This window comes from Polyodon spathula, chromosome 3 (assembly GCF_017654505.1).
Source record: "Polyodon spathula isolate WHYD16114869_AA chromosome 3, ASM1765450v1, whole genome shotgun sequence".
Lineage (NCBI taxonomy): Eukaryota > Metazoa > Chordata > Actinopteri > Acipenseriformes > Polyodontidae > Polyodon > Polyodon spathula.
In genome coordinates, this window is record NC_054536.1 from 29905151 (window position 1) to 29930576 (window position 25426).

The 25426-nt window shown below is 38.3% G+C and overlaps 1 protein-coding gene across 7 annotated transcripts in view; it reads right to left on the reverse strand.

Annotated features, from left to right (window-relative positions):
- LOC121312955 (polypeptide N-acetylgalactosaminyltransferase 1) overlaps positions 1-25426 on the reverse strand; it is a 207168-nt gene that overhangs the window by 111046 nt on the left and 70696 nt on the right. For 6 of the 7 annotated variants that reach the window (XM_041244968.1, XM_041244966.1, XM_041244965.1 and 3 more), the window contains one exon: positions 2023-2256. In XM_041244968.1, coding sequence (XP_041100902.1) covers positions 2023-2161 — 139 coding nt within the window. In that variant the 5' untranslated portion in view covers positions 2162-2256. Of the gene's footprint in view, positions 1-2022; positions 2257-19198; positions 19330-25426 lie in introns of those variants that run through there. The other variant, XM_041244972.1, reaches the window with a different exon arrangement.

Here is a 25426-nt window from a genome sequence, read left to right on the forward strand (position 1 = left end):
ATTACGCTGAGTGTTTTTATAGCAACAGAATGAACATAGGAAAAATAAAATAATAAATAAAAATAAATAAATAATTTGTCCAACGGGCAAGGTATAACGGCAAAACTTGTCCCTCACACAAATCTTTTGCGATCCTGCTTCGGCATTTAATACATGTATTTAGGAAAAGTCAAGAACGGACAATCGCGTGTCTCACACACACAGAGAAAGTGAAAGCAGTCAAAATGACTGCTGTGGCGGTTCTAGTGTTAAATCTACAGATTACCTTCTTTTGTTTCATGTTGTGTTTGGATTATATGGCAATATTATATAAAATGAAGCTGAATTTAGTACGATAGTTAAATTGTCAGGATTTGTCAGATTAATTCAAATGTTTTGCTTTGCGGCAAAATGTTGACTGTAATTAACAACCGTACTTCAGATAGAAATTACTTCTGTTAAAATATAGTTTTTTTTATTATTATTACAATGTTAAAGGGACATCTGATGCAGACGCACGCATATTTTCGATTGTCTTTTTTATTATAAAATCAGAAGTGTTCTAATTGTAATATAAGTTGTGCCTTTTTGTTTAATTATAATGCATAGCAGTGTTTTTAGTTATTGGATCTTTTATTAATACACTTTATCTTTCTAAACAAGGGATTTAGGAGAGTTCCCTAATAAACAAAGCTGAATTTCAAAACAGTAATTGTGTGAATAGTCATTGTTACAGCTGTGTATAATGGTACTTAAAGCAGGGTTCATTTAACCAACTGTTTCCATATCCTCCCTTACTCTGGTCCCACCGCAGTCGGATACACAGCGGACTACTTTATTTAAAGGTTTCTTTCTGTGTTCCAATTTAGCCTTGCACGACTACTGATATGGTGCAGCTTTAAGATTTTAGGTTGTGTTGAAGAAACGCAAGTTAAGCTGCCACATTTGGCCACCAAAGAAAACCAAATATAAAAATCAAGGCAAAAAATAAAAACCCAGATACCAAAAGAAAAAAAAGAAAAAAGCTGTCCACAAAAGAGCACTTTGCACTGCCCATTCATTATTTGCTAAAAACTTTTCTTTCTTTTTTTTTCATGGTCAAATATTCTTTAAAAAAGCATATATGCTAATTCATACTATATTACAACAATAATTTTATAACAAATAAAAATCCAGAATAAACCTGGTACACCATAAAAACACAGTGGAATGTGTGTTATTTATTTCCCACGTAATTTATGTATTGGTTTTCATTGTAGGCTGTCTTTTTGAGAGGGCACTGATAAGATTCTGTTACATGAAGAATCCGAACATGGCCATTTCAAATAGTATTTGCTCCAGCATTATATATAAGTTCCATGCAAGGAATAAGAACAAGGCACGAATGCTCAGAAACTAAAACAGGCTTATATGATATGAATATTCAGATATGAATCAATACTCTTTAAAGTGTTGCTAATGGTGTCAAGGCCATTTTCATTGAAGGCACAGCTTTCAGGAAGTCAAGGACAACCAGTGAAAGTTGCAGAGAGAGAGAGAGAGAGATAGATGGACAGACACTTCCATGACAGATAAAGTTTTCCTACATAACTGTTTCCTCTTGGAATAATTTGCTTTATAGCTTAAAGTAAACCAGTGTGCACCAAGATTGTTCGTCTCAAGTGATCCCAGCTATAGTAATATATCTAAATAATAAATAATGTATACTGCAGCATTAAGCTACACTGAATTTCATGCATTGTAGTCAGCAGATACTGTGACCTGTAGAATTAAACAAGGCTAATTTACATTCCAAAACCAGCTAAACACCATACAAAAATATAAATAAATAAATACATAAACAGAACACTGTTAAAGTAATCCCAATACACATTTTTATTCACACATCATGGGGCAAAAAATAAATAAATCAGCTTTTCACAACATGTACCCTCCAGCAAAGGTAAAGTGACCTCATTCTAAAGCAATCTGGATTCCAAAGCAATACCTCGGTCTTCCTTTTCTGGCTCATTAGAAAAGAAAAGCTGCTTGTGTGTCTCTCACCTTCGCGGCCAGGCAGGCCTCTCTCCTTCTTCTCCTCGCATTTGTTGCACTCGCTGAAGTAGAGCAGGATGAACATGTCCAGCATGACCCAGACCAGCGAGGTGGCCAGCACCACCTTGCAGTAGGCAAACTTTCTCATGGCACTGCGTGAGAGGCAAGAAGGACGTGCAGACTGGACACGGGAGGGATGGAGCTCCTCAAAGGAGGGCAAGGAGAGGCTGCAGACTACCAGACCTGAGAGAGAGCGAGAGAAAGAGAAAGGAGAAAGGAGAGAAAAAGAAAGAGCGAGAGGAAGGAGAGAAATAAAGGAGAGAGAAAAAGAAAGACAGAGAGAGTGTTTTACAACTCATGAATTATTCACTTAAACACTGCAGAGGGTGATTTCTAGCCTCTCTATCTGAATCAGTATTTACTTCACATGACTGCATAGTTGAAATTATCAATTCTTTTGCTGGTTTCTGCATCTATTTGTAATTGCAGTTGTTCTGGCATTTTAAATCCCAGGTGGTTTATTGGATTCGATTAAAAGGAACCGCCACAACTGGAAGTGTAAATTAGCCTAATTAACATACTACTGTCCTGCAGCACTCTGCACCTACAGGATTGATTGACTTGTAGTTTTCTAATTTACAAAGGATTATGATATTTGAGCTATCACAGCACAGACTATTTGACATATCTGATAGTTGCAAGGAAGCGTCACAGTTGATTAATGATTAGTACATGCATAAATACAAACATAAAAAACAAATGCGAATCAGAAATCAGAACTGCAGTATATTTTATGTAAATTGGTTTAACAGTACAGAGAATGGTGCAAAGAAGAAAAAAAAAAAACACCTATTATTTTTCTAAAGGCTTTCAAAATGAATTAACTAATGCTCCCGAGAACGCTAATCAGATCAGGGATGGCTATAATTATGTTCCAAATCAACTCATTTAGCTGCCTTTGAAAGTGCCTTCACAAGAGAGATGCTGGGGTTTCCATCAGGGGGTCCTAGCACTTTTCTTTCTTTAAAGGATTATTTATCACATTAAGAAGAATTACAAAGCAAAACTCATTGAAGGCTTGCATTCCTTTTGTGAAAAAAAAAAAAAATCAATAAAAACAAACATTTCTTTAAGGGTTTTTTGTTTTGTTGGATTTAAGCCAATGTATGGTATCCAGAGATTTATTAACTGCTGTTTACCTTAAAAGTAGCACCTCATTAGTGCAAAGCATATTTATTTTATCTCTCCCAAATGGCTGTTACAATGTATTGCCTTTATTCAAGAAGTTCTGTAATCTCTACATGGAGTCATTGAGATTCCTGGTTAAGGTGGAAGGACAGTGAACATGATGAAGGGTTGAAATAAATATTAGTTTAAAAAGTACTATGAAAATGCTCAAGTATGTCTGTGTAGGCTGTGTTGAAATATGGATAGGCGAGTCAGGAGAGGGCACTTTGACTGTGCCGAGAACATCTTGTGATATTTTAAGATGAATATACGTTCTGCTGCAAGGACACACTATTGTGTCTTCTTTGTGCATTACTATAAAAAGCTGTGCCTTGTAACTACGTGTCAGAGAAGCATCAACAGATTGACTGAACTGTTGTCTCTCCAGAACTCTGCTTAACAAAACTGCTGCTTCATATCAACTCTGAGAATCTTTATTTAAAATGTACAATGACATATAATACATTAATAAAACAGTACAAAGTGCTGTCCAGAAGTGTGATCTTTACTGTGTTAATGTCACCCCTTTGGGTGTAAAATGTGAATATATATATATATATATATATATATATATATATATATATAGACACACACACATACACAAAAAACTGAACAGCCACACCCTGAATTAAACTAATTTCAAGTTTTTCCTTCAAAGGGAGTTTGCTCCTTTTAGACCAAATCCTTTTAATGAAGTATTTCTTGTTTTAGCAAGATCAATAATACATTGTTTAAATGTTCTGAGGAATTGTCTCCCTGTATTAGCGATTCACTTCTACTTTCCATTATACAGTAGGTACTGCTGTTGTAGTTCATTAGAAAAATCAAATATACTCCATTTAAGTCCCATCATTGAAGTCATGACATACTAAGTGCACCAGTAGACCACCAAGAACACATCAATTGATAGGCATTTATAATGAAAAAATCATTTAAGCCTAATTATAAATCACATATGAGAAATCAGCCAATCACTTAAAGATTTGTCAGAATTCCAGTACAATCTTGTTTTTCAATGATTTATAATAAGTTAATACTGTACATGTCTAGGGAATATTGTGTGTATTATACCAACAATCGTTTTGCACAGGTTGAGCAGAGTGCTTAGCCATTCTTTAATAAATGTATTTATACCACCTGTACAGTACTAGAATGATTCACTTTACCAAACTATTATACAGTCCAGTGTTTGTATTTGTTAATTCTGTATATGCACAAAAAGGGAGAAAAACAAAAACATTACCGAATGGGTATTTGCCTCAAAAAGATCAGAATCCTGAATACTTTATACAAAGCTGCTCTTTGATCCTGTGACCCCGCCCCAGAGGAATCAAAAGTACTACTGTCACAGATCTCAGGGTTGTTTTTCCTTCAAGCATGCTGCGAAAAATGCATGCAGCGACCTTGAAGGTTAATGGTTACGTTTTTATTTCAGGCAACCAGGGTTATAATAATAACCGAATGTTCCATTTCAAGTATGAAACATAACCACTACTGAACGGGTGAGTATACCCAAGCCATCGCAAGGGCAGTATTGCAGACCGACTATAATGCTGCAAGGCTAAGCCGAGGCTGCCTTATGCGTTACCACTCGGGACCCCAATAACAAGTAGCTAGGGCTAAAAAATTGAGGGAGAAACTCACCTCTGTGCCTGTGTTGTAAGGGTTGACTGAGAAGCCGCACTGAACACTAGTTCCAAAACCAGGATTTTGAGGATCCATGACATTAAGTCTGTAGAACCTAGTGAAGGCGTAAGGAGTAGCCCACACCATTGCATAGCAAATGTCTCCGACAGATGCACCCTGGAATAAAGCCCACGAAGTTACCATGCCGCTGGTGGAGTGGGCACTGAGCTTTTCTGGAGGGGGGGAGGAAGTTGGTCGTCTCAAAGGCAGTCCTGACCGTGTCTGCTATCCATTTGGACAACCTCTGCTTAGACAGGGCTTGATAATGGGACTTGGCTCCACAGCAGACAAATTGTTCAGACTCCCTCCAGCTTTTCGTCATGTCAGCGTAGTACACCAGGAGCTGTCACAATCTGTCAGACTGGAAAGGAGATGGATGGAAAGCCTCCAGTTCCACAAACCGGTTGACATGGAATGCGAAGATAGTCTTCAGCAAAAAGGCAGGATTGGTACGGACCATGACGTTTGTACAGGCTTTTGCAATACAGAATACCTGCATCTCACTCACCTGTTTTGCAGAGGTGACAGCAAACAAGAAAGCTGCTTTAAAATGATACAAATTTCAGCTCAGCTGAATGCAGGGGCTCAATGCAAGCGTCACAAGTGCATTAAGCACCACGTTTATCCTCCAGTGAGGAACAATGTTCTTCACTGGTGGCCGAAGCCAGCAAGCCCCTTTCAAAAATTTCCCCTCATCAAATAGTTCAGGCAAAAATTGTAGTATTACTGCCATGGGTCAAACCCACAAGGCAGACACCTCGTCTGAAACACACCCTACTTATACCCATACTGAGAACACGTGGATGCTCCCCTGGCATTTTGTAGGGTGTCAATAACCCTATTAGACAGACCTAGATGGCTCAAAATGCAGCCGTTCAGGGGCCAGACCCAGAGCTGCAGACTCAATGGGACTAGATGCCATAAGGTCCCCTGTGACTGAATGAGCAGGTCGTGGTGCGTCGGCGGTCTCCACAGCTGGCTGCACAGGAGCTACGTGGGTTGAAAACCAGTGTCCTGGGCTAAAGGAGCACCTTGGTCTGGTCCTGCCTGATTTTCTCCAGACACAGCAGGAGCAGGGCGAGGAAACTGTTATGCCAGAGCATCTATTCCCAATAAATACATACCGAGCACTGACATAAGAGCTGCACAGCACAGATGGCAGAATAAACAGTGTGTTGTCAGAACTTTCCACTTAGTTTTTGAAAAATTTATGAGTTACTACAACTGTGATCAATGCAATCAAACCACATTTTATTTCACCAACTCACAAGATTATAAAGACAGTAAGGATTTTGTGTGTAGTTTGGATAAAGAACCCCTCCTGTTAGATTGTATTCCAGGGTTTGATGTTTTACTGTAACTGCGGGGTATCAATTATACTCAAAAGAAAACGATTGTAGAATTTCTTTGACTGAATTTTGGAGAAATGCAGAAGAACCATTTCCCAATTTAGCAAGAAAGGCTAATATATTTGTCAGTTGTTACCAATTCTGTGGCTGCTGAAAGAAGTGTTTCTTCATATGGACACATTTTCACAGAGCAACGTCAGTCCATGCTTAAGTTTAATAGTAAAAAATAATGCACAAGAACTGAGAATGGATTTTCTTTTGTCTTTCATCCAAACATAAGTAACACTTATGGTCTTCTTATGAACAATTTAATAATAATAATAATAATAATAATAATAATAATAATAATAATAATAATAATATTTTCAAAGAGCAAAAGAGCAAAACAAAACCACTTTGGTGATTTTTACATATATATATATAAATTTATTTACATGTTATAGAATGTACAATATTAAATGATAGATTAGAAGATCAGTGGCAGAGTCACAGAAAATTGTGAATAAACTTATTAAATATTTAGAAAAGACAACTATATATTTAAATAAACACAGGTTTATTTATTTTTAATTAGTAATTATATATATTTTTTTTTTTTTTTTTACAAAATGATTTGCGTAAAAAATGTACTGGTAAATTAAAAACTATAATGTATTTACACTTATGAGTTCTCTGAAACAATATTGAAAAAACTTCCTTTCAAAACCCTGTTATACGTATTCACAGAGATGTAAGGGTTAAACAAATATCAGTAGCCACCTAGAGTGTTCTGTTTATTAATAATATGTACTTTGTTGTAATGGTATGACCGATTCAAATGAGTAACGTAGCATAATGAGATGATTGTTTAATGACTGCTCATTACGTGGCTTACTGGGGAGGCTATATCGACATCTTGGGACTGTAGGATTAAATTACAGGTTAAAAAAACAAAGTCGTGAAAAACGCAGGGAACTAGTTATGTGGCATGTTTAACACACACTGCAACTCTCACTGTAGCAAAACATTATACAAAATGGAAGAGGGCCAGGTAGCAGAGTGAAATATGCATTTTCTTCACCACACATTCTCCTATATTGCTGTGTCCTATGTTCTACTCTACATATTATTGCAGCAATCTCTGTGCAATCTCAGACACATTTGTTTTTATATTTTTATTTGCATTTCTTGGGGTAAAAAAAAAGCTGTGCAACAGATAAGAGCTGCAGCAATGACAGGGTGATCTTTACATCTATGATAACCAGCCTGCTACACTGTACTATAAACCTCAGCACTCTACTACTGTATCAATGCACTTTCAGCTGGGATTAACAAAGCATGCAGGGGTGTTAGAATGTCACTCGCAAGTCGGACATCTTGGGGGAAGTGCGTTAGCTGCAAGGGCTCTGAGCATTTTAAAATAAATAGCTTTCTATAAATTACCACATATGTTTGTAACTAGTGTGACTATGCCTATCAAGGTTATGGAAATCAAACATCTAACAGTGCCTGGGTGTACTTCTGTATGTAAAAATATCAAAAACATGGAGGGTAATATTTTAATGATGTACTGTACTAATGAGATATTAAAATATAGGTATTTAGTTCCACCCTGAGGCAAAGTGGCTGGTGATTGTCAACAGATTTAGAGGTGATGCGGTGCAGGAGTAATCACAGACGATTGTAATCCGTTTGGAAAAGATTTTATTTTAATCCGGGTCTGGTGACCAAAAAGAAAATGCTCCGGCAATACACAACAATGTGTAATGCGCGGAGCCAAATAAACGGGTTTACAGTCCCAAACAATAAGTGTTATCCGCCCAACAATACTAAAACACGGTCACCAGTCCAGGGTGTGTGTAGTAGTGCTCGTGGTGGGTGATAATAGGCTATTTTGTGACAGTTCGTGAAGTGCAGTTCCGTCTTGTGCTGGCCCAAAAGACACAGCTCCGGAACATGTTTAGCCTTCTGGTGGTTCAACAAACAAGGCAATTACACGCAAATCAAAAAACGCACAGAATATTCTTTTCACAATAATGTTTCTCCGGCAGTGTGGCAAAGTGCCCGCCCCTGTGTGTATTTTGTGTTGTGTGTTAATGTTGGTGTATAGTCATTGGTACACGGGATATAAACGGGTCTGCGTAACACGAGTGTTTAAAATGTATATTTGTATTTAGGCACGAGGATTGCACAGCACTTCACGTGCAAGTAAAATGTAATAATATGTGAGCAAGGGGAATTGCACTTTATTAATTCACGTGCAGTTGTACCGCGACTCCAATTAAATGATTGATTAGCAATCATGTCTCGGTACAGCTGCATAAAAGCTGCATGTTTTCACTCATCCGGGGTTGTGTGTTCGGTGAGTCAGAACAGGATTGGAGACGGAGGCAATAAATAATAAAATAATAACGTAAAGTTAAAATATCCGCTCACCATGTTTTGTGTAGTGTTAGTCCGTTTTGTTTGTCTCTCTTGTTTTGGCGAATGTGCCGTGTCCTGTGTTTGTTACAACCGTTCATTTTCTGGCTGTCTGTTCATTTATTAAATGCTGAGCGAAATCATTCGCTCAGCTCCACCAAACTCCACCTCTCTCTGTCGTTTAGTTCCTGTTTCTGGTCTGACGTCACCCACTGCAGCCGTCTTTGTGACAGGCAGTTACAACTGCGGCTCTCTCAGTCCTTCCAGGTATACGCACACAACCCAAGCGAAGGAAAAGATTACCGATTCTCTGGCCCCTTTATGCCATTACGCATGACCCCTTAGTAAACGATTGCAGCTGCTTATATTGCTTGCAGCTGCTACCTCGTTTACCCTCCAGGTCAATATGTTCCTGCAATGGAGTCTCTCCTTCATCCAGGCTGACCGACTTCCCAACCCTGGAAATGAACTGTCAGGCCAGCCCGTTTCAAGACTTTCCCTTTCACTATTTTGTGCCCTCACAGATTGGGAGGGAGATAGATTTCCAACCAGAACTCATATTTCTGTCACACACCCCCATTTAAATCAACTGAATATGTACTGCTGTACAGAAAATGAAGCAGAAGTACAACTACAAATATTATCTAGATTTATTGTGCAGCTGGAAGGCAGCAGAGTGACGTTCTCCTTTGTCTAGATGTGTTATGTTGTTTTCTTTCCTCTTAAATCACACCCAGTGACTAAGCCCTACAGTGCATGCTGCTTTGCCCTGCAATGACATACGTACATAAACAACTGCTGTTAAGGAAGGATCCCACGACAGTGTAATGCAATGAGATACCTGCAAACCAGGGGTGCTAGGGCCATTATATTTTAGAAACTTTTTCGCCCAGCACTGGAAAAATATTAAGTGGCCAGCAGCCAATATCCTGACCACTCTGCAAATATTAAGACAGCAGGCAGCAAGCTTCCAGCCAGAATTGCGCTTTGAATTCGACGAAGTGCTGTGTTCCTGTAGAGATGATTCAGTTGTACCCTGCAGGCTTCACTAAAACAATGCCTGGAGGGTAAAGCCAAGTTCAGTCACACATCTGGTAATCTTTTTTGGAACCAGGTCAGTATTTGGAAAAGTCATGATGGTCTAGTTCAGTGCAAGTCTGTTTTTTCACTCCACAGAATTTTTGCATTCAAGTTTAAATCCATCAAAGGGCCCCCACTATGCAGGCATGGTTGACGCAACTAAAACAATTACTCCTACAGCAGTATTCTTTGATTGCTTTGGTATTTATTCCACTCTACTAATAGTGCAGCACACAAAATACGAAGGAGCAGCAAGTGGTCTATCTAAAACACAAATTGCTAGGCAGACCGACATTAAAAGACCTAGGATCAAAGAACTTCCTCATATGCAAGGAGTGCATTTTTTATTTTTTTTTAAATTTTTACTGGATCCCAATTTGTAATCTATCCTCCCTTCACTCAATTCCAATGATAGAATGGCCTATGAATCGCAATATTCCAAATGACGACCATGTTAATAAGCAGATGCAGAATTCCTGCTTAATTCAAGAATGAACATATTTTCTTTTCCACACATTGTACTTATTATATAAACAGAATAGTCCATGAATGCACAGGCAGTGATATGGTTATTTTACCGGTTATCCATCCATCCACATTCATGGAATAACTACAATATCTGTATGATTGTGCCATTGGTCACAAGGTCCTTAAAAGTGTAAAATTGGAACACCCTCAATTTTTACCTTTTAAAAGAAGTAAAAATAAAACATCTCCATAATGAGTTAAAAAGCCAAGTCCCTCTAGGTTCACACTGGGTTTGTTTAGAGGTATTGCTCCGCACTTGAGATGGTTCGGTACATTTGATGTGAAGTGTGAATAACAAAGTCTGCTTGGGAAATGAACCTTACCAAGTCCACCAAAAGAGATGGTCTCTGTCCGTTTGGCAATCGCACCGAATCTTGTTCGCTTGTTAAACGTCAATGTGAACAACTGCTGGACTTGGTCCTTTTGCACTTAGGAAACAAACTATACAAGGTAACCCAATTAAACATTTTGCACGAAACAAGTAGAGCAAAAAACAAAAAATGTCTTTGGGAACTAGGGTTACCAGACATCCCAGGAAAACTGGTCGGAAACAGTAAAATAGTTAATCATCCCAGTTTTGTTATTGCATATATTCAGTCTTTTCTCAAATTACTTTGTTTAATGCCGACAGTAGGACAACCGTATAGAATTGTGTAAACTTCACTGTTCTCCTACTGTAGGTAGTCAATAAACGTATTAATTAAATTAGCGAAGTGCTCCCCCAGTGCCTTCTTCCAAAGCTATATATAAGAATCTAAAACATGCTAAGTTAAAAACCAGAGCAATACATCAATAGCTGCCATCTTTAAATATTTCTTGCAGGATATTGTAAACATCCAGTTCACACACCACATAAACAAATCGAGGACACTTCAAAACTGCAGTGTGTAAAAACAGAAATGGACCCAGTCCTGAACAAAAATGGAAAAGGACCAATAAAAAAAAACAAAAACAAAACATGGTTTCAAACTAAATGAACCAGACCCACCCAGTGTGAATGCAGCTTTAGTGTACAGGATACTATAGATATCACGGCCCTTCATGGTGAAACAGGTCTGCAGATCTCTATCCTGGTTTCATTCATCTCAGATACAGTCTAACAATCCATTTGCCAAACAGGGCTCTCCAGCATTTTCCCATTGAGGGTCCAGGACTCTCAACTAAACAAAATTAAGGTCCCAGGGGAAATTTTGGGGGTCCCAGTGAAAATGTTGGGAGTATAGCATAACGTACAAAGTGTTAATGTTATGACACAAATCTTTTGACCTTTTTAACCCCCCCCCCCCCCCCCCCCCAAAAAAAAAAAACAATAAGAAACCAACTATAAGCCACAAACAGTTTTTTTCTGTCTAAAAAGAAGGAAGAAATAGAATCCATAAAAGCAACATTCCACAAAGATCAAAGGACAAAACTAGCCATTCGGTTGGTCCAGACCCCCACCCCCACGGTGGGGGGTGTGGGGGTGCTGGTGGTGGAGGACGAGAATAGTTAGAGACCAAATGCTCCAGAAACAGGTTTTTAAGTTCATAAATCACCTGAACTAATTTTCTCATTCAATACTGAAAGCTATGCATGCTCTGCTCTCCGTGCCAGAACACTAACCTCTGGAAAAGTGACAAGTGAGGTCCTGCTTTCATTACATTTCTTAAAAAGGCATCAACATAACTAATACCAAACTTGAGGGGAGTTCGTTTTTTTAAACATATTTAACACGGTCGGCTAGTAGGAGGGAGATTTAAAAGACTCACATCAAAACCCTGTCCACATTCTGAAACTTGCAGCTCACACAATGCAGCTATATTACCTGCATGATTGATTGATTACTTAATTAAAATAAATCAATCAATCTGCAGCATCAAACGAACAGGCACGAGTCCCGGGGACGCAGACAACCTGCAAACCGGAGCGTCCCGACAGACCATGAGGGTACCCGCCCCAGACAGCCTTGCCAGCACAAAGACGGGATCGGGGAATACATGTGCATGCTAAAAAACAGCACAGAAAAAAAAAAAAAACCTCTACTGGGTGTGGAGATTTATTTATTTTTGCTAAAATAAATACACTTCTAAATATTCAGTATTCTGTGCAGAGCCGTGGTAGCAAGCCAAGAGAAGCATTTCATTACAAGGAAACCATTACTGTGTCAGCTAATGTTATCATTACTGCAGCACCATGCGTTTCAATGCCAACAAGAGCCACGTGCCACTCACACAGAAAACCACAGCATTGAATATATTGAATTCAGCACTGCCATTAACTTTTTTTATTGCATGTATGTGGATCTTAAGATCGGACACTGTTTATATAATTAAATTAGCCCCTGTCTGCTGTGAATCGTTGACGTTTTTCTATTACGTTTGTACATTACTCAAAATCTGTCAACTACCAGGGGTTGTTCCACAAGTACACACAATGCTTGACAACATGAAAACAAGCCTTCCAGCGTACGTCACAGAATATATGATGCTTGAACAAAATAATGTTTTTGCAAGTGTGATTTGTAGTGAGTAACAGACAGAGCGACTGTGCCCTTTTCCTTTCTATTTCATGACATCACTAGCTGAGCAGCCTCACGGGAGAGGACAGCAGGTTCAAGCCTTCATTATAACCCAACACATTTCAGCAGAAAACAGAACTATTCAACATGCAGCTCACAGTGGTGTAACCCACTTGTCATTCATGGTTCTTTCAAACAAATGTGTAAACAAAAGTACCGTGCCTAAAATTAGCTTTCCCTTTAAGATGGTGGGCTCTAGTCACAGAGCTGAAACTGTACTGGGCCACTGATCATTTTTAATTAACAGCAGCAGCAAACAGTTTCATGAATATCAAAGATGATTTTATTCATAAACAAACCATGAGTTAAAGCTTTGTCATTTAAGGTAGGGCTAAGGAAAGACTTGATAAATAAATTAACAACTTTTTTTTCCTTTTTCTCACCAATCACTATTTAAAATGTTTAAAGTAAATTGCCAGCAGTTCATTAACATTGGGTAATTTTATGTATTCCGGAACCAAAAAAAGGTAAAATGTCTGAATTTAGGGTATTGTATTTTAAGAAGATTAATACATATTACAATTTGTGTTCTTAGCCAGTATTTGTGGTCTGAAAAATAAGACTGTACATTGAATTTTGTTTTGTGGACTTTTGGAAAGTACCGCATTTGTTTTTTGCATACACATCCAAGAAAAACAAAATAACTGTCAAAAAATAATAAGCACGTCCACTTTTTTTTTAGTGATAGACACAAAAAGAAGAATATGGTGACCTTTCAATTTAAAACATTTCTATACATCTGTTCTTTGAAATAAAGCACTGCATGTTTTCTGAAAAAATATGAAGATAACAAATTATATGCAGTAAAAAGCATGTCAATTGTTTGCACACCCTCAGTGTACTGTAAAGTGCTTCAAGACAGGGCTGAAAAATGGTGTGCAATAAATCAAGCATTGAAGTATTTCTACAGTGAAATACCAGTTAGAATATATGATACTCTACATAAAACAATCTTTCATCTAGTCTCAATCTAATCCAAACCATTTCACATAAAAAATAGCCAAGTTAAAGAATACATGAAATAAAGGAATTAGCCTTAAAAGGATGTTGTAATAATTCACCCAATATCAACAGATATTACAATGTTGATTTGCATTTGGTATTAGTGTCTACATATCTGTACTGAAACAAGGGGAATGGTATTCATACAGTTAGGATATTTGCAACATTGTAATTGTTTTCACAAAAAAAATGGTCCTGTACTGTGTAGAGTCTAACTTGGCAAGAATAACCAATGAGACAAGACCAATACACAAGAGTCTGTGATTCTGGCCAATCAGCTGACTGTAGTCAAGGCTAGTTTGTGTCATCTTTCAAAATGGAATAAACTTCCAATACAGTAGGACTGGTTGGGCAGAGGCACCTTATTATGATCTCTTAAGGAATGGGTTAAGGTGCAGCGATCTATATTTCAATGACATTATCTTTGCAAAGGAACCTTGGCTTATCGGTATTCTGAGCAACATGTGCAATTCACAAGGTAACATGTGCAACTCAATTCAATCAAATCAAACGGGCAGGCAAGGTGTGCTGACTGATCCTAACCCTGGAAAGATCTGTAGGTGCGTTATAATATCAAAACTTGCATACTGTGGGCGTACTATACATTTTGGATTCCCGACGCTTCGAAATCTCTCCCAGACTGGTCTCATTCAAGCTACCTGAATTAAAATACTGTTTAGAAACATCAGTATAATGCTTGCTTGAATGCTGGATTGTATGTCTCTGTTTCCTTATCTGCAACCTCTATCAACAACCATATGTGCTGATATAAATATTTGAAAAATCAATAATAAAAATTAACACACTGTCCAGACACTTCTAATAGGACCACTACAGCTGGACAGAACACTGCTGAAAGTTTTGCTACTGGCTAAATTGTTAGCTCGATTACCATAATCATAATTGTTGTGCTTTTTACTTTGGTTTAAATCTCACCAAGATGCTCGCTTTACCACAGTGACAAAGGACATCTGCAGCAACACATACGAAAATAATAATTAAAAAAAACAAGGAGAACAAGGAAAAACAATGCAAACATATAGACACACAGTGCTGCAATACCAGTGCAGCTCAGGCATATGGTTGTTTGATCCCTTTATTGAAACTGATGTTATGACAAGGTGGGTTGCGAGAAATGGCCTGGGCACATATTTTTAACTACAGCTAATCAATGTTATACTAGACTTGGAAAGATGGGATGATGGCTAGAATTTGCTGTTCATTGTTAATGTGGACAAATGGTAGTATACTGCGTAATGTTAAGCAGAATTCAATTGGAATACGGGCTCTCAACCCGCAGTTTTCATCACGACACCAAAACAATCTAACAATGTAAATATAACTGTCAAGATATTGTTTAGTAATTCTGTATGCCCATCCTGCCACCTGTCTGTCTGCCCCAACTCTATATTGTGAACTGATAATTATGATTTTTCACCAAAGTTTTTTTTTTTGTTTGGTCACAGCGTTTTTAAGTACCCCTAGGTTAAACAAAGGTATGACATGTGTTGTTGAGTAATTGACAGATTCCAAGTGTGCACATTAATACAGGTTGAGAGCATATATTCAATATTTGTCCTGACCAAACTTGACCCTGAGTAAACATAAACTAAGTAATAAAAATCAGGACTTCTTGAGAGACTAGACCCAATATATTTAAGTTGTACATTAACTATGGAGGAACAGGCAGTTTGCCCACATTGTAATTACAGTATAGCCCTCAGATCACTAAGATTTGTCTGGAGTCTCACAAATGCTCTAGGGAAGTTTGAGGAATATAAAACGTGGTGCTACTTCAGAATTGATTCAATTTGATGAGTAGGACATTGCTATCGAGACTAAACTGCCACCTTCACTGCTCAGCCACAGGGAAGCAAGTAATACGCAATCAGACACTTAGCTAATATTAAAAAATAGAGTCATGCTAAAAACACTGGGAAATCTGAGGCACTTTCCATTAAAAACCTTCTATAATATATACAATGTCCAAATGGTAAAATAACTGGAACGTTCTAGCATGGAATTTGACAACATGCCAACATGGTCTATTAAAATGTATCATGTAAAAATTCAACACAGCCTTGAAACAGTCTGGAAATTAAAGTAGTTAGAAGTACAGCTATGGCCAAAAGTGTTCTTCATAAAGTGGAATCAAACCTGCTGAACAATGTTATGTCAACATATTGCATTACATGCCGCTTTGTAGTTTTCCATAACTGAGAAATTGATGTGGCATTTCGAAATCTAATGAAACACCACACTACTATTCTGGCTTCTGGTAGACTTCTGCAATATCGTGTTGTAGTTTCTTTGATTATTCTTTGATGTTATGCAAAATGTTTGCAAAATGTTTGGCCATCGATGTATATTGTCTATTCTTAGCTTTTCTTAAGACACAACACTATAAAAATGCCTAGTTCAAATGCAAAATAATACTGTGAGCATTATCTAGTCAGTCAGTCACAGACACCCACCCACTGTAAATTCTAAATAAGAAATGGCAATGATGCGTAATGAAATTTGGAAAAGTGCTATTTAAGACCTAGATGTCATCAGGGTAGCAAATAAGATGTTAGTATTGTGGTAAAGTATATAAAAATGATTGATTTACAGTATGTGGATTACCATATTCCTTCAAATTTAAGACGCAGCCCTAATTTCCCACCCTCAATTTGAGAAAAAAAATCAAATAAGCATCTACTTGCAAAGATACAGCTTCAGATTACGCATATGTAGGCAGTTTGCACCAGTCTATCACCAGACAGAGCATTACAGTGATGCGCTGCTTCTAATTGCCGGTTGTGATTGCTCACACCTGTTTTTCTCCCAATTTGTTAATTGCGGTATTGCTTGGTATGTCCAAAAAATACGGGGGTCTGATCAGCATTTCTGATCTGTCCATGGTGGTACTGTTTGTTAGAAATGCTGAAATTGTAAAATCTTCTCTCTGAATTCCTAAGGAAGCTTCTCTGAAAATGGCTACCTGATAATTCAAGATTGTGCAGTAACGTTTTGGTTCATCTTTTGTCTGCAGTAAAGCAGAGGGAACGCAAAGCCACTTTTCCAGGAACAGTGGCTTGAAACCCGATCCCAGGTGCAGAAGACCTAAGTTGAGGCAACTTTCCTGTATCAAACCCCAAAGTCTCCCCTGGTGTGCCATGCAGTGGCCTGAAACCTAGCATCCTGAAACCAAGTTCCAAGCAACAAAGTGGCTCCGTGATCCCTCAGTTTCAGTCAAGCTGCTGCTTGTGTATTCGGGCAGGGACATCATTGTTCGTCTTTTCTGTACAGTGCACAGACTTTGCACAATAAGCACAGTATGGTGGGCAATGCACAGTATATACATCACAGTATAAATGGAACGGTATAGTGCTAATAATATTACACAGTACATAGAGTACAATGCAACCATATGGTACAGTGCACAGACTTTGCACAATAAGGACAGTGCAGTACAGTATGGTGGACAATGCACAGTATACACAGTATGGTATAGTGCTAATGATATATTACAGTACAATGCTGTGCACAGTGCAGTACAGTATGATGGGCAATGCATAGTGCTAATGATATATTAATGCCCAGTATATAGTGCACAGTACCTCTGGTACAGGTGTATGGTACGGTACAAGAACTGTGCACACAGTATGGGACGGTGCAGGGCAAACAATCAGACCTGAAGAAGAGCTGAGCCCAGCAAGTGCTAGTGAATCAGAAGGGTAACCGTGTTCGTTGTACAAAGTACCAGCAGGAAAGGGAGCAGGTCTGGCCCTACAGTTACCACAGGAGCGAGATAGGGATCCTCATCTATAACACTTTTTGGCTAACCAACAGATTGAAACCCAAGGAAAGCCCACTGCTAGAGCTCTAACAATCTTCACACTAAATCTGCAAGCACATCTTAATGTGGTAGAGCTGCAAGAAGCTTGACCCAGCGTGCGCGTCTCTGTCAAACACCGGGCAGCTGAGCCCAGCAGCCGGGTTACCGTTATTTTAATATATTTACTATAATAAAATAAATAAAAAAAACACACAACACAACACAATTTTTATTTTACACCTCAACCGAAGCTAGCAGCCAGCTTAAGGCGTTTGATCCCGGGGAAGGGACTCCGTGCAGCTTTGGAATATCGATTCAGGTTAGACGGTATCAAAGGATTAATACCCATGAGGTAATGGTTACATTTCGTACTTGAAAGGGAACAATAAACCAGTACCCTGCCAAAACTACAATACTGGTTGAATCAATTATGTCATTTAATACTGACTTTCTGCAACTTAATTCAAAGCCTTCACTTCCTTAACTTCACAAAGTAACTGGAGATAATAATGCAGGCATTAGTCAACATGCTTTTTTATATAGTTTTACTTCAGAATACATGCTTGAGTATTTTAATTGATCAGATGAGCACATCTGGAAATCAAATGTGGCATCTCAGCAGATCTTTCCAAGATAAATGTGTAAGCAAGAATAAACAAATAAATATAAATAAATAAATAAATAAACAAACTAAATCAGGCCTCTCTCCAGGTACCTAGACCGGACTGTATGCATCCTGATACCTTCAAATCAGTTACGTTAAACAAAGGCAGGACTTCTAGGAAGTGGAAATGCTGTTTCAATTATACTGTCTACATGAATGCGTTACATTTCCCAAACGCAGGGGAAAGTGGGTAGACGGGCTAATGTCAGCACAAGAAACACAGGTCTGCAGCCTTTCTTGACTTACAGGGAACGGAGACGTGACTGCATTAATAAAGACGATACAAGCACTCTGGCAACCTCAAGCCTTCATGATTAATGATGCTGCCCCACAAGCGAGCAACCCTAACCTTCTGTCTGTAATGGTTTTCTGAACAGGCTTCACATGTTGTTGCAATGTCATGGCCACAGCTGTAGCTTGGACAGGGGTGAGGTTACTCACCTCATGGTGTATTACATTACCCAAAATATAACTGACTGGGGTTTTTAAAGTTAAACTAAGGCTGTATGGTTTAAACAGTTAATGGAACTACGAATCCAAAACTAAACAGTAGCTTATGTAAATGAGTTACTTTATAAAGGCTCTTGCACTGACTCACATTTTTTTTCAAAAAGTTGAATGCACTGTAAATCACAGTAACCATGGCAATGGAGGAGAGTATGGGAAAATATATGGAAAATTTGAAATTAATACTAAAAGTAAAATATGACTGTTGATATTAAAGTAACTTTTTTAATTGAAAACACACACACACACACACACACATTATATATATATATATATATATATATATATATATATATATATATATATTATATATATACACACACACACACACACACACACACAGTAGTTTTGAAACACATACTTACAATTATGCAGTCAAACCTTAAGTTGTGGTGGTGTTGAAGACAATGTTTCCTGTTTCAGTACTGAAAACAGACTCTTGATTGCAAAGCCACATGTACTGCAAGCCCAGGATTGATTTGTAGTACTGTGTGTGGCTGGTTCTTCACAGCATGACTATCATCTAGTGATTCATGCACCAAATAAACAAGCTCAGGGGTGTGAATGAGGAACAAGTAGTACTGCAGAGTGCTTCTACAGACTTGAAGAAAGCACATTGTCTTTGTCCATTACACATTCGCCAAAAGTGGCACAGCAACATATACAAACCCCAACAACTGATGTAGAGTATACATAACCAGCCTATCCCCTTGTTGTCTCTTGTCTGTCAATCAAGCGTTATGCTCAGCAGAATGTGCTTATTCATTTACTGCCACCCAGTAAAACTGCAGCCATTTCCAGCTGTTTATACAGTGAAAAGCCCTGTCGCAGTACACTGCACTGCAGTACTAGAAAACCACAACTGACCACAGACTTCTAACAGTGTTTGGATACTTCCTGTACCTATTCAAAAAACATTCAGACATTGCATTATTTAGTATCTCTGCCAAAACACACTGGAAACAAAGCATCTTACTCTAAGACATGTTTGAAGTGAATCAAACCCAAGAATAATTCAGTATATTTCATTACATTTCAGAATTAATCTAAAACTGTGCCAGATCTAACTACCCCCAGTCTTTCAATATTACGTACTTTACCCACATCTTTTTATGCCATTTTATTTAGTTTTAAAAAAAGATACAAAAAAAAAAAAAAAAAAAGAATCCCCATCTTTTAATAATTTAAATGGCACAAAAGCAGTGACAGCGCACAGGGTAGCTGACTGCACTGAGGCCCATTGTCCTAGAATGACAGTAAAGCTTTAGTAATTCAAAAAGCTCTAACTGGCATTGATTTATTGTACACACTGTACTGTACCAGGCACATTCATTACAGAAAATATGTCAAAGGTTGGCCGAGTAGTGACGTTCCCAGACCAGATAGCTGACACAGAGAGACACACAGGCAGGTACTATGGGTGAAAGCTTGCTCTGGTACACTATATTTATTGAAACAAAGTACATAAAAAGGTTGTACACAAAACAGTGCTCACAATAAATATTTAAGTAAACCAAATCCTGCGCTGGTCTGCCCAGCACTAGCAGCAATTGCTTGCTTTCTTACTGTTTTACTTTTGTTTTTGTTTCTTTGCTGTTACCTCGCTCTCTCTCTCACACACACACACACACACACACACGTTCCTCCTCTTGAACACCCACACTGAACGGCAGAATCTGCTGGTTTTTATACCGGTGACCCTCTCCAGATTAGCAATAAATGAATCAATCAATTATTTAATCTGGATACGGTCATCTTCTGCACAGGGTTTTGGTTTGCATAGTCGACACTCAATAATCAGACTGCCGACCGTGCATTCAGTTGTGTGTCTGGCAGAGACGAGCTGCTAACACCACCTCTGCCAGACCACATTTAAACCAATACTTGTTTTAAATAAACACAAAATACCTTCAAATCATAATCATATATCTTCACGATCCATTCTTTAAATACAACTGTTCTAAAATAAACAAACAATACATTTTCTTTTAAATAGTAATAGAATACACCACAATATAGTGCATTCACCTGTGTTAAACAAACACAACACATTTATTTATATGCAAGGCTTTGCTCTGCCCCTTCTGATTATGTGCAGGGCTGTTCTTCTGCCCTGCCACAGTTCCAAATCCTTTGCTTTCCAAATTAAAAGTGCAGCTTGGGTTACACATAACTGTAAGAGACTCTTACCCCCTGAAAATTCCATCATCTATTTAAATGGATATTGCACAGAGGTGGTTAATTAAACAAAGCATCTCCAAAACATGATTATACAAATGGTATTTCAATCTTAATTCAACTCCTGTATGTATGCAGTACTATAATGTTAATACAGTGTGAAGCAAACTGATCTCATACAATATATTAGTCTTATAAACCAGAGTTTCTCCAGGCAACCGTTTTATTGTTAATATTCATTTATTTAGCAGATGCCTTTATCCAAGTCTGTTTCTTTAACCACTGGACACCACCCCCTACATGCAATGCCTGTAAATGTAAAGTGGGCACCATGCTGCAGAGTTATGGACCTTTAATCAAGTCTGACCTAAAAATCAGAAGCAGTGCAGCTCTGCAGAATCACAACTGCTACAAGGTACAGTACCATTAGGTTACTCCATTTCACAAAGCAACACAGAGAACAGAAAGCCAGCAGACCTGCCGATTTCCTGAAAGCCTCGCAGATTGCACTTTCCAAACAATTCTGCCCCGTTTTGTGTCTGTGTGTATTTAACAGACAGCTACATAATGTGTTTTCCTAAAAGCCAAGCTCAAAATGAAATATTGCTATGAAGGACTGTCACCAGATGAACAAGGTTTTGATGGCAATGAGAGGGGTACAACTGAATAAAGTAGTGATGTCATGGAATACACGTCATCGTAAATGAAACCTGAACAGTAGCACTGTACTGTAAAAGATCTATACTACATTGTGTTTTTTTTTTCTTTAACATTAATTTTATGTTGTACTTATGTAGCAAAAGCAAAGATATTGGTCTCAGAGGTCAGGGGTTGTCAACCGGGGGTACGCATACCCCTGAGGTACTTCTGAGTTAGGGGGGTATACAGAACAACAAAGAAATGCAAAAAAAGGTATTATATATTACACTGAACAAAAATATAAATGCAACATGCAACAATTTCAAAGATTTCACTGAGTTACAGTTCATATAAGGAAATCAGTCAATTGAAATAAATTCATTAGGCCCTAATCTATGGATTTCACATGACTGGGAATACAGATAGGCATCTGTTGGTCACAGATACCTTAAAAAAATAAAATAAAAAAAAAAGGTAGGGGCTTGGATCAGAAAACCAGTCAGTATCTGGTGTGAGCAACATTTACCTCATGCAGCGCGACACATCTCCTTCGCATAGAGTTGATCAGGCTGTTGATTGTGGCCTGTGGAATGTTGTCCCACTCCTCTTCAATGACTGTGCGAAGTTGCTGGATATTGGCGAGAACTGGAACACGCTGTCGATCCAGAGCATCCCAAACATGCACAATGGGTGACATGTCTGGTGAGTATGCAGGCGATGGAAGAACTGGGACGTTTTCAGCTTCCTGGAATTGTGTACAGATCCTTGCGACATGGGGCCATGCATTATCATGCTGAAACATGAGGTGATGGCGGCAGATGAATGGCACAACAATGGGCCTCAGGATCTCATCACGGTATCTCTGTGCATTCAAATTGCCATCAATAAAATGCAACTGTGTTAGTTGTCCGTAGCTTATGCCTGCCCATACGATAACCCCACCGCCACCATGGGGCACTCTGTTCACAACGTTGACATCAGCAAACTGCTCGCCCACACAACACCATACACGCTGTCTGCCACCTGGCTGGTACAGCTGAAACCGGGATTCATCCGTGAAGAGCACACTTCTCCAGCGTGTCAGTGGCCATCGAAGGTGAGCATTTGCCCACTGAAGTCGGTTACGACACCAAACTGCAGTCAGGTCGAGACCCTGGTGAGGATGACGAGCGCGCAGATGAGCTTCCCTGAGACGGTTTCTGACAGTTTGTGCAGAAATTCTTTGGTTGTGCAAACCGTTTCATCAGCTGTCCAAGTGGCTGGTCTCAGACGATCCCGCAGGTGAAGAAACTGGATGTGAAGGTCCTGGGCTGGCATGGTTACATGTGGTCTGCGGTTGTGAGGCCGGCTGAACGTACTGCCAAATTCTCTAAAATGAACATTCAATTCTCTGGCAACAGTTCTGGTTGACATTCCTGCAGTCAGCATGCCAATTGTACGCTCCCTCAAAACTAGAGACACCTCTGGCATTGTGCTGTGTGACAAATCTGCACATTTTAGAGTAGCCTTTTATTGTCCCCAGCACAAAGTGCACCTGTGTAATGATCATGCTGTTTAATCAGCTTCTTGATATGCCACACCTGTCATGTGGATGAATTATCTTGGCAAAGGAGAAATGCTCACTAACACGGATGTAAACAAATTTGTGCACAAAATTTGAGAGAAATAAGCTTTTTGTACGTATGGAAAATTTCTGGGATCTTTTATTTCAGCTCATGAAACATGGGACTAGCACTTTCCATGCTGCGTTTATATTTTTGTTCAGTGTAAATCTCTAAACCACTGTGCATATAAATATTTTTGTTTTGCAGCTGAAAGGTTAGTATAGTTTCAAAATCATCATCCAGCTGTACGCAAGCATGATTGCAATTTAGCGGATTTCCACTCTGATCTATTGCTCGGGTGGGTGAAGCAGGCGTCTTGCGATTCTGCCAAGTAGAGCTCTGCTCAGAGCGTTCTGTGTTGCTCGTGAACTTTTTAACTCATCATATAATTGAATACTAAATCAGTGGAGCACAATCTCTGCATTTTTTAGAAGTATAAATGCTCCAGAAAACAAATAATAAATCACATTACTCATTCTTTTACAGCTTTTGTTTTATTTATTAGGTGCGGCTGCATTTTAGTAACAGCAATAGCAGCTGGCTGAATTCATTTTCAAGGAGTACATCCAGACTATCATGTGTCCTTTCGAGTGGATACATTTCTTGCAAAAAGAAAAAAAAAAAGGAAGAAAGCACATGCGAGTCCACAGAAAGTGCAACGCGACAAAGTTATATCAAGTCCCTTTGGAACATTTTTATCATTGTTAGTTATTATAGTTGTATCTTAAGGTTAATGTTTTTAATGTTGCAAATATTTTAAAATGGCACACAATTATGCCGAGATGGGAAGTATATGGCAACGTAAACATTTACAGTGCGGTCTATTTTGGGTCATTTACAATAACTTTGCCAAATAGAAAGTGAATACGTGTGTTTCCGAAGAGATTCAGAAATACTATCTTTTGATCCTGTGCACCTAAAGACTTACACTGTAAAAACCTTTGAATAAGTCTATTTTGTAGGTATTTTTAGGGGGTCCTAAAAGGGGGAGTGACTTATACACCGGTGTGACCTGTAGGCTTTTTCCTGAAATTGTTGTCTCAAAAAGGTGGGGGGCAACTTCTACACCGGTGCAACTTATACACCGTTTTTACGGTAATTAAAAGTTTTAAGAATTACTGTTTGGTATTCTGTCCTAAAACCAGCAGTGTGCGAGTTCCAAACTGTTGTGACAAATTATATATTAAATTAAACTGAAATTAAATCTGTCAATCAGAAATGGCCTTTTATTGCAACTGTGGTGCCATTCAGTACAGTCAAAATTGTAAAGGGGTACTTGATTTGAAACCTCCAGACAGAATGGGATAGTTTTAAGAAAAGGTTGAAAACCACTGTCATAGGGGATTTTCTGTGCTTAAATATTTACGTGACATCACCCTATGACTTTTTTTGTTAGATTCATTCTACAAATCCTCAAACTAAAAGAGGCTGTGTGGCTTTGAAAAGAAGGGGAGTGCGGGGCAGATAGTGTTTATTAAAGAATCCACAGTTAGTGTTAGGAATCCACAGAATACTGTGGATTCATTAACAAAACCACAGTGAATCAGAACAATTCAACAGAAATGCAAATACAGGCTTGCGATTTCAGATTAGGATTTCATATTGTTTGATAAAAGTAGGGTAATGCAAATATGTACTAACAATGTAAAAAATAAAATATTCATAACTACCTTTATTTACGATATAATTGAACACAGTTCTGGATTCCTAACACGTCTCTGGTGGATAAAACACGCTCTACTACAAAGGATTGGTTTAAACAGGACGGTACCTGTATGTTTATTTGTTCAGCGGTGTCCCTTTTCCAGTGGGAACATAGCTTCTTTTAACAAACTATTAAAATAAAATAAACTAAAATAAATCCTAGCTCACGTTTTGGAGCACTAACTAAACTTAACAGGATCCCTAATAATATATTAAATTTACAAATCACAGATTTAATATACTTTGTTTTATAGGTCTACATCTGTTTTAGGTTTGGCAAAATGATCAATAACTTTACTCTCTGTTCCGCTTTATATTTGCTTGTTTTTTTGCATTTTTATTTTTCTTAAGCGAATTTAAATGTTCTACATCAAACACAGACCTTGTGCTATCTTCACTTACAACAGACACTAAGTGGGATTTCAAACTCATATTCCGAGGAACTCGTGACAATATTGCCGCAACGTG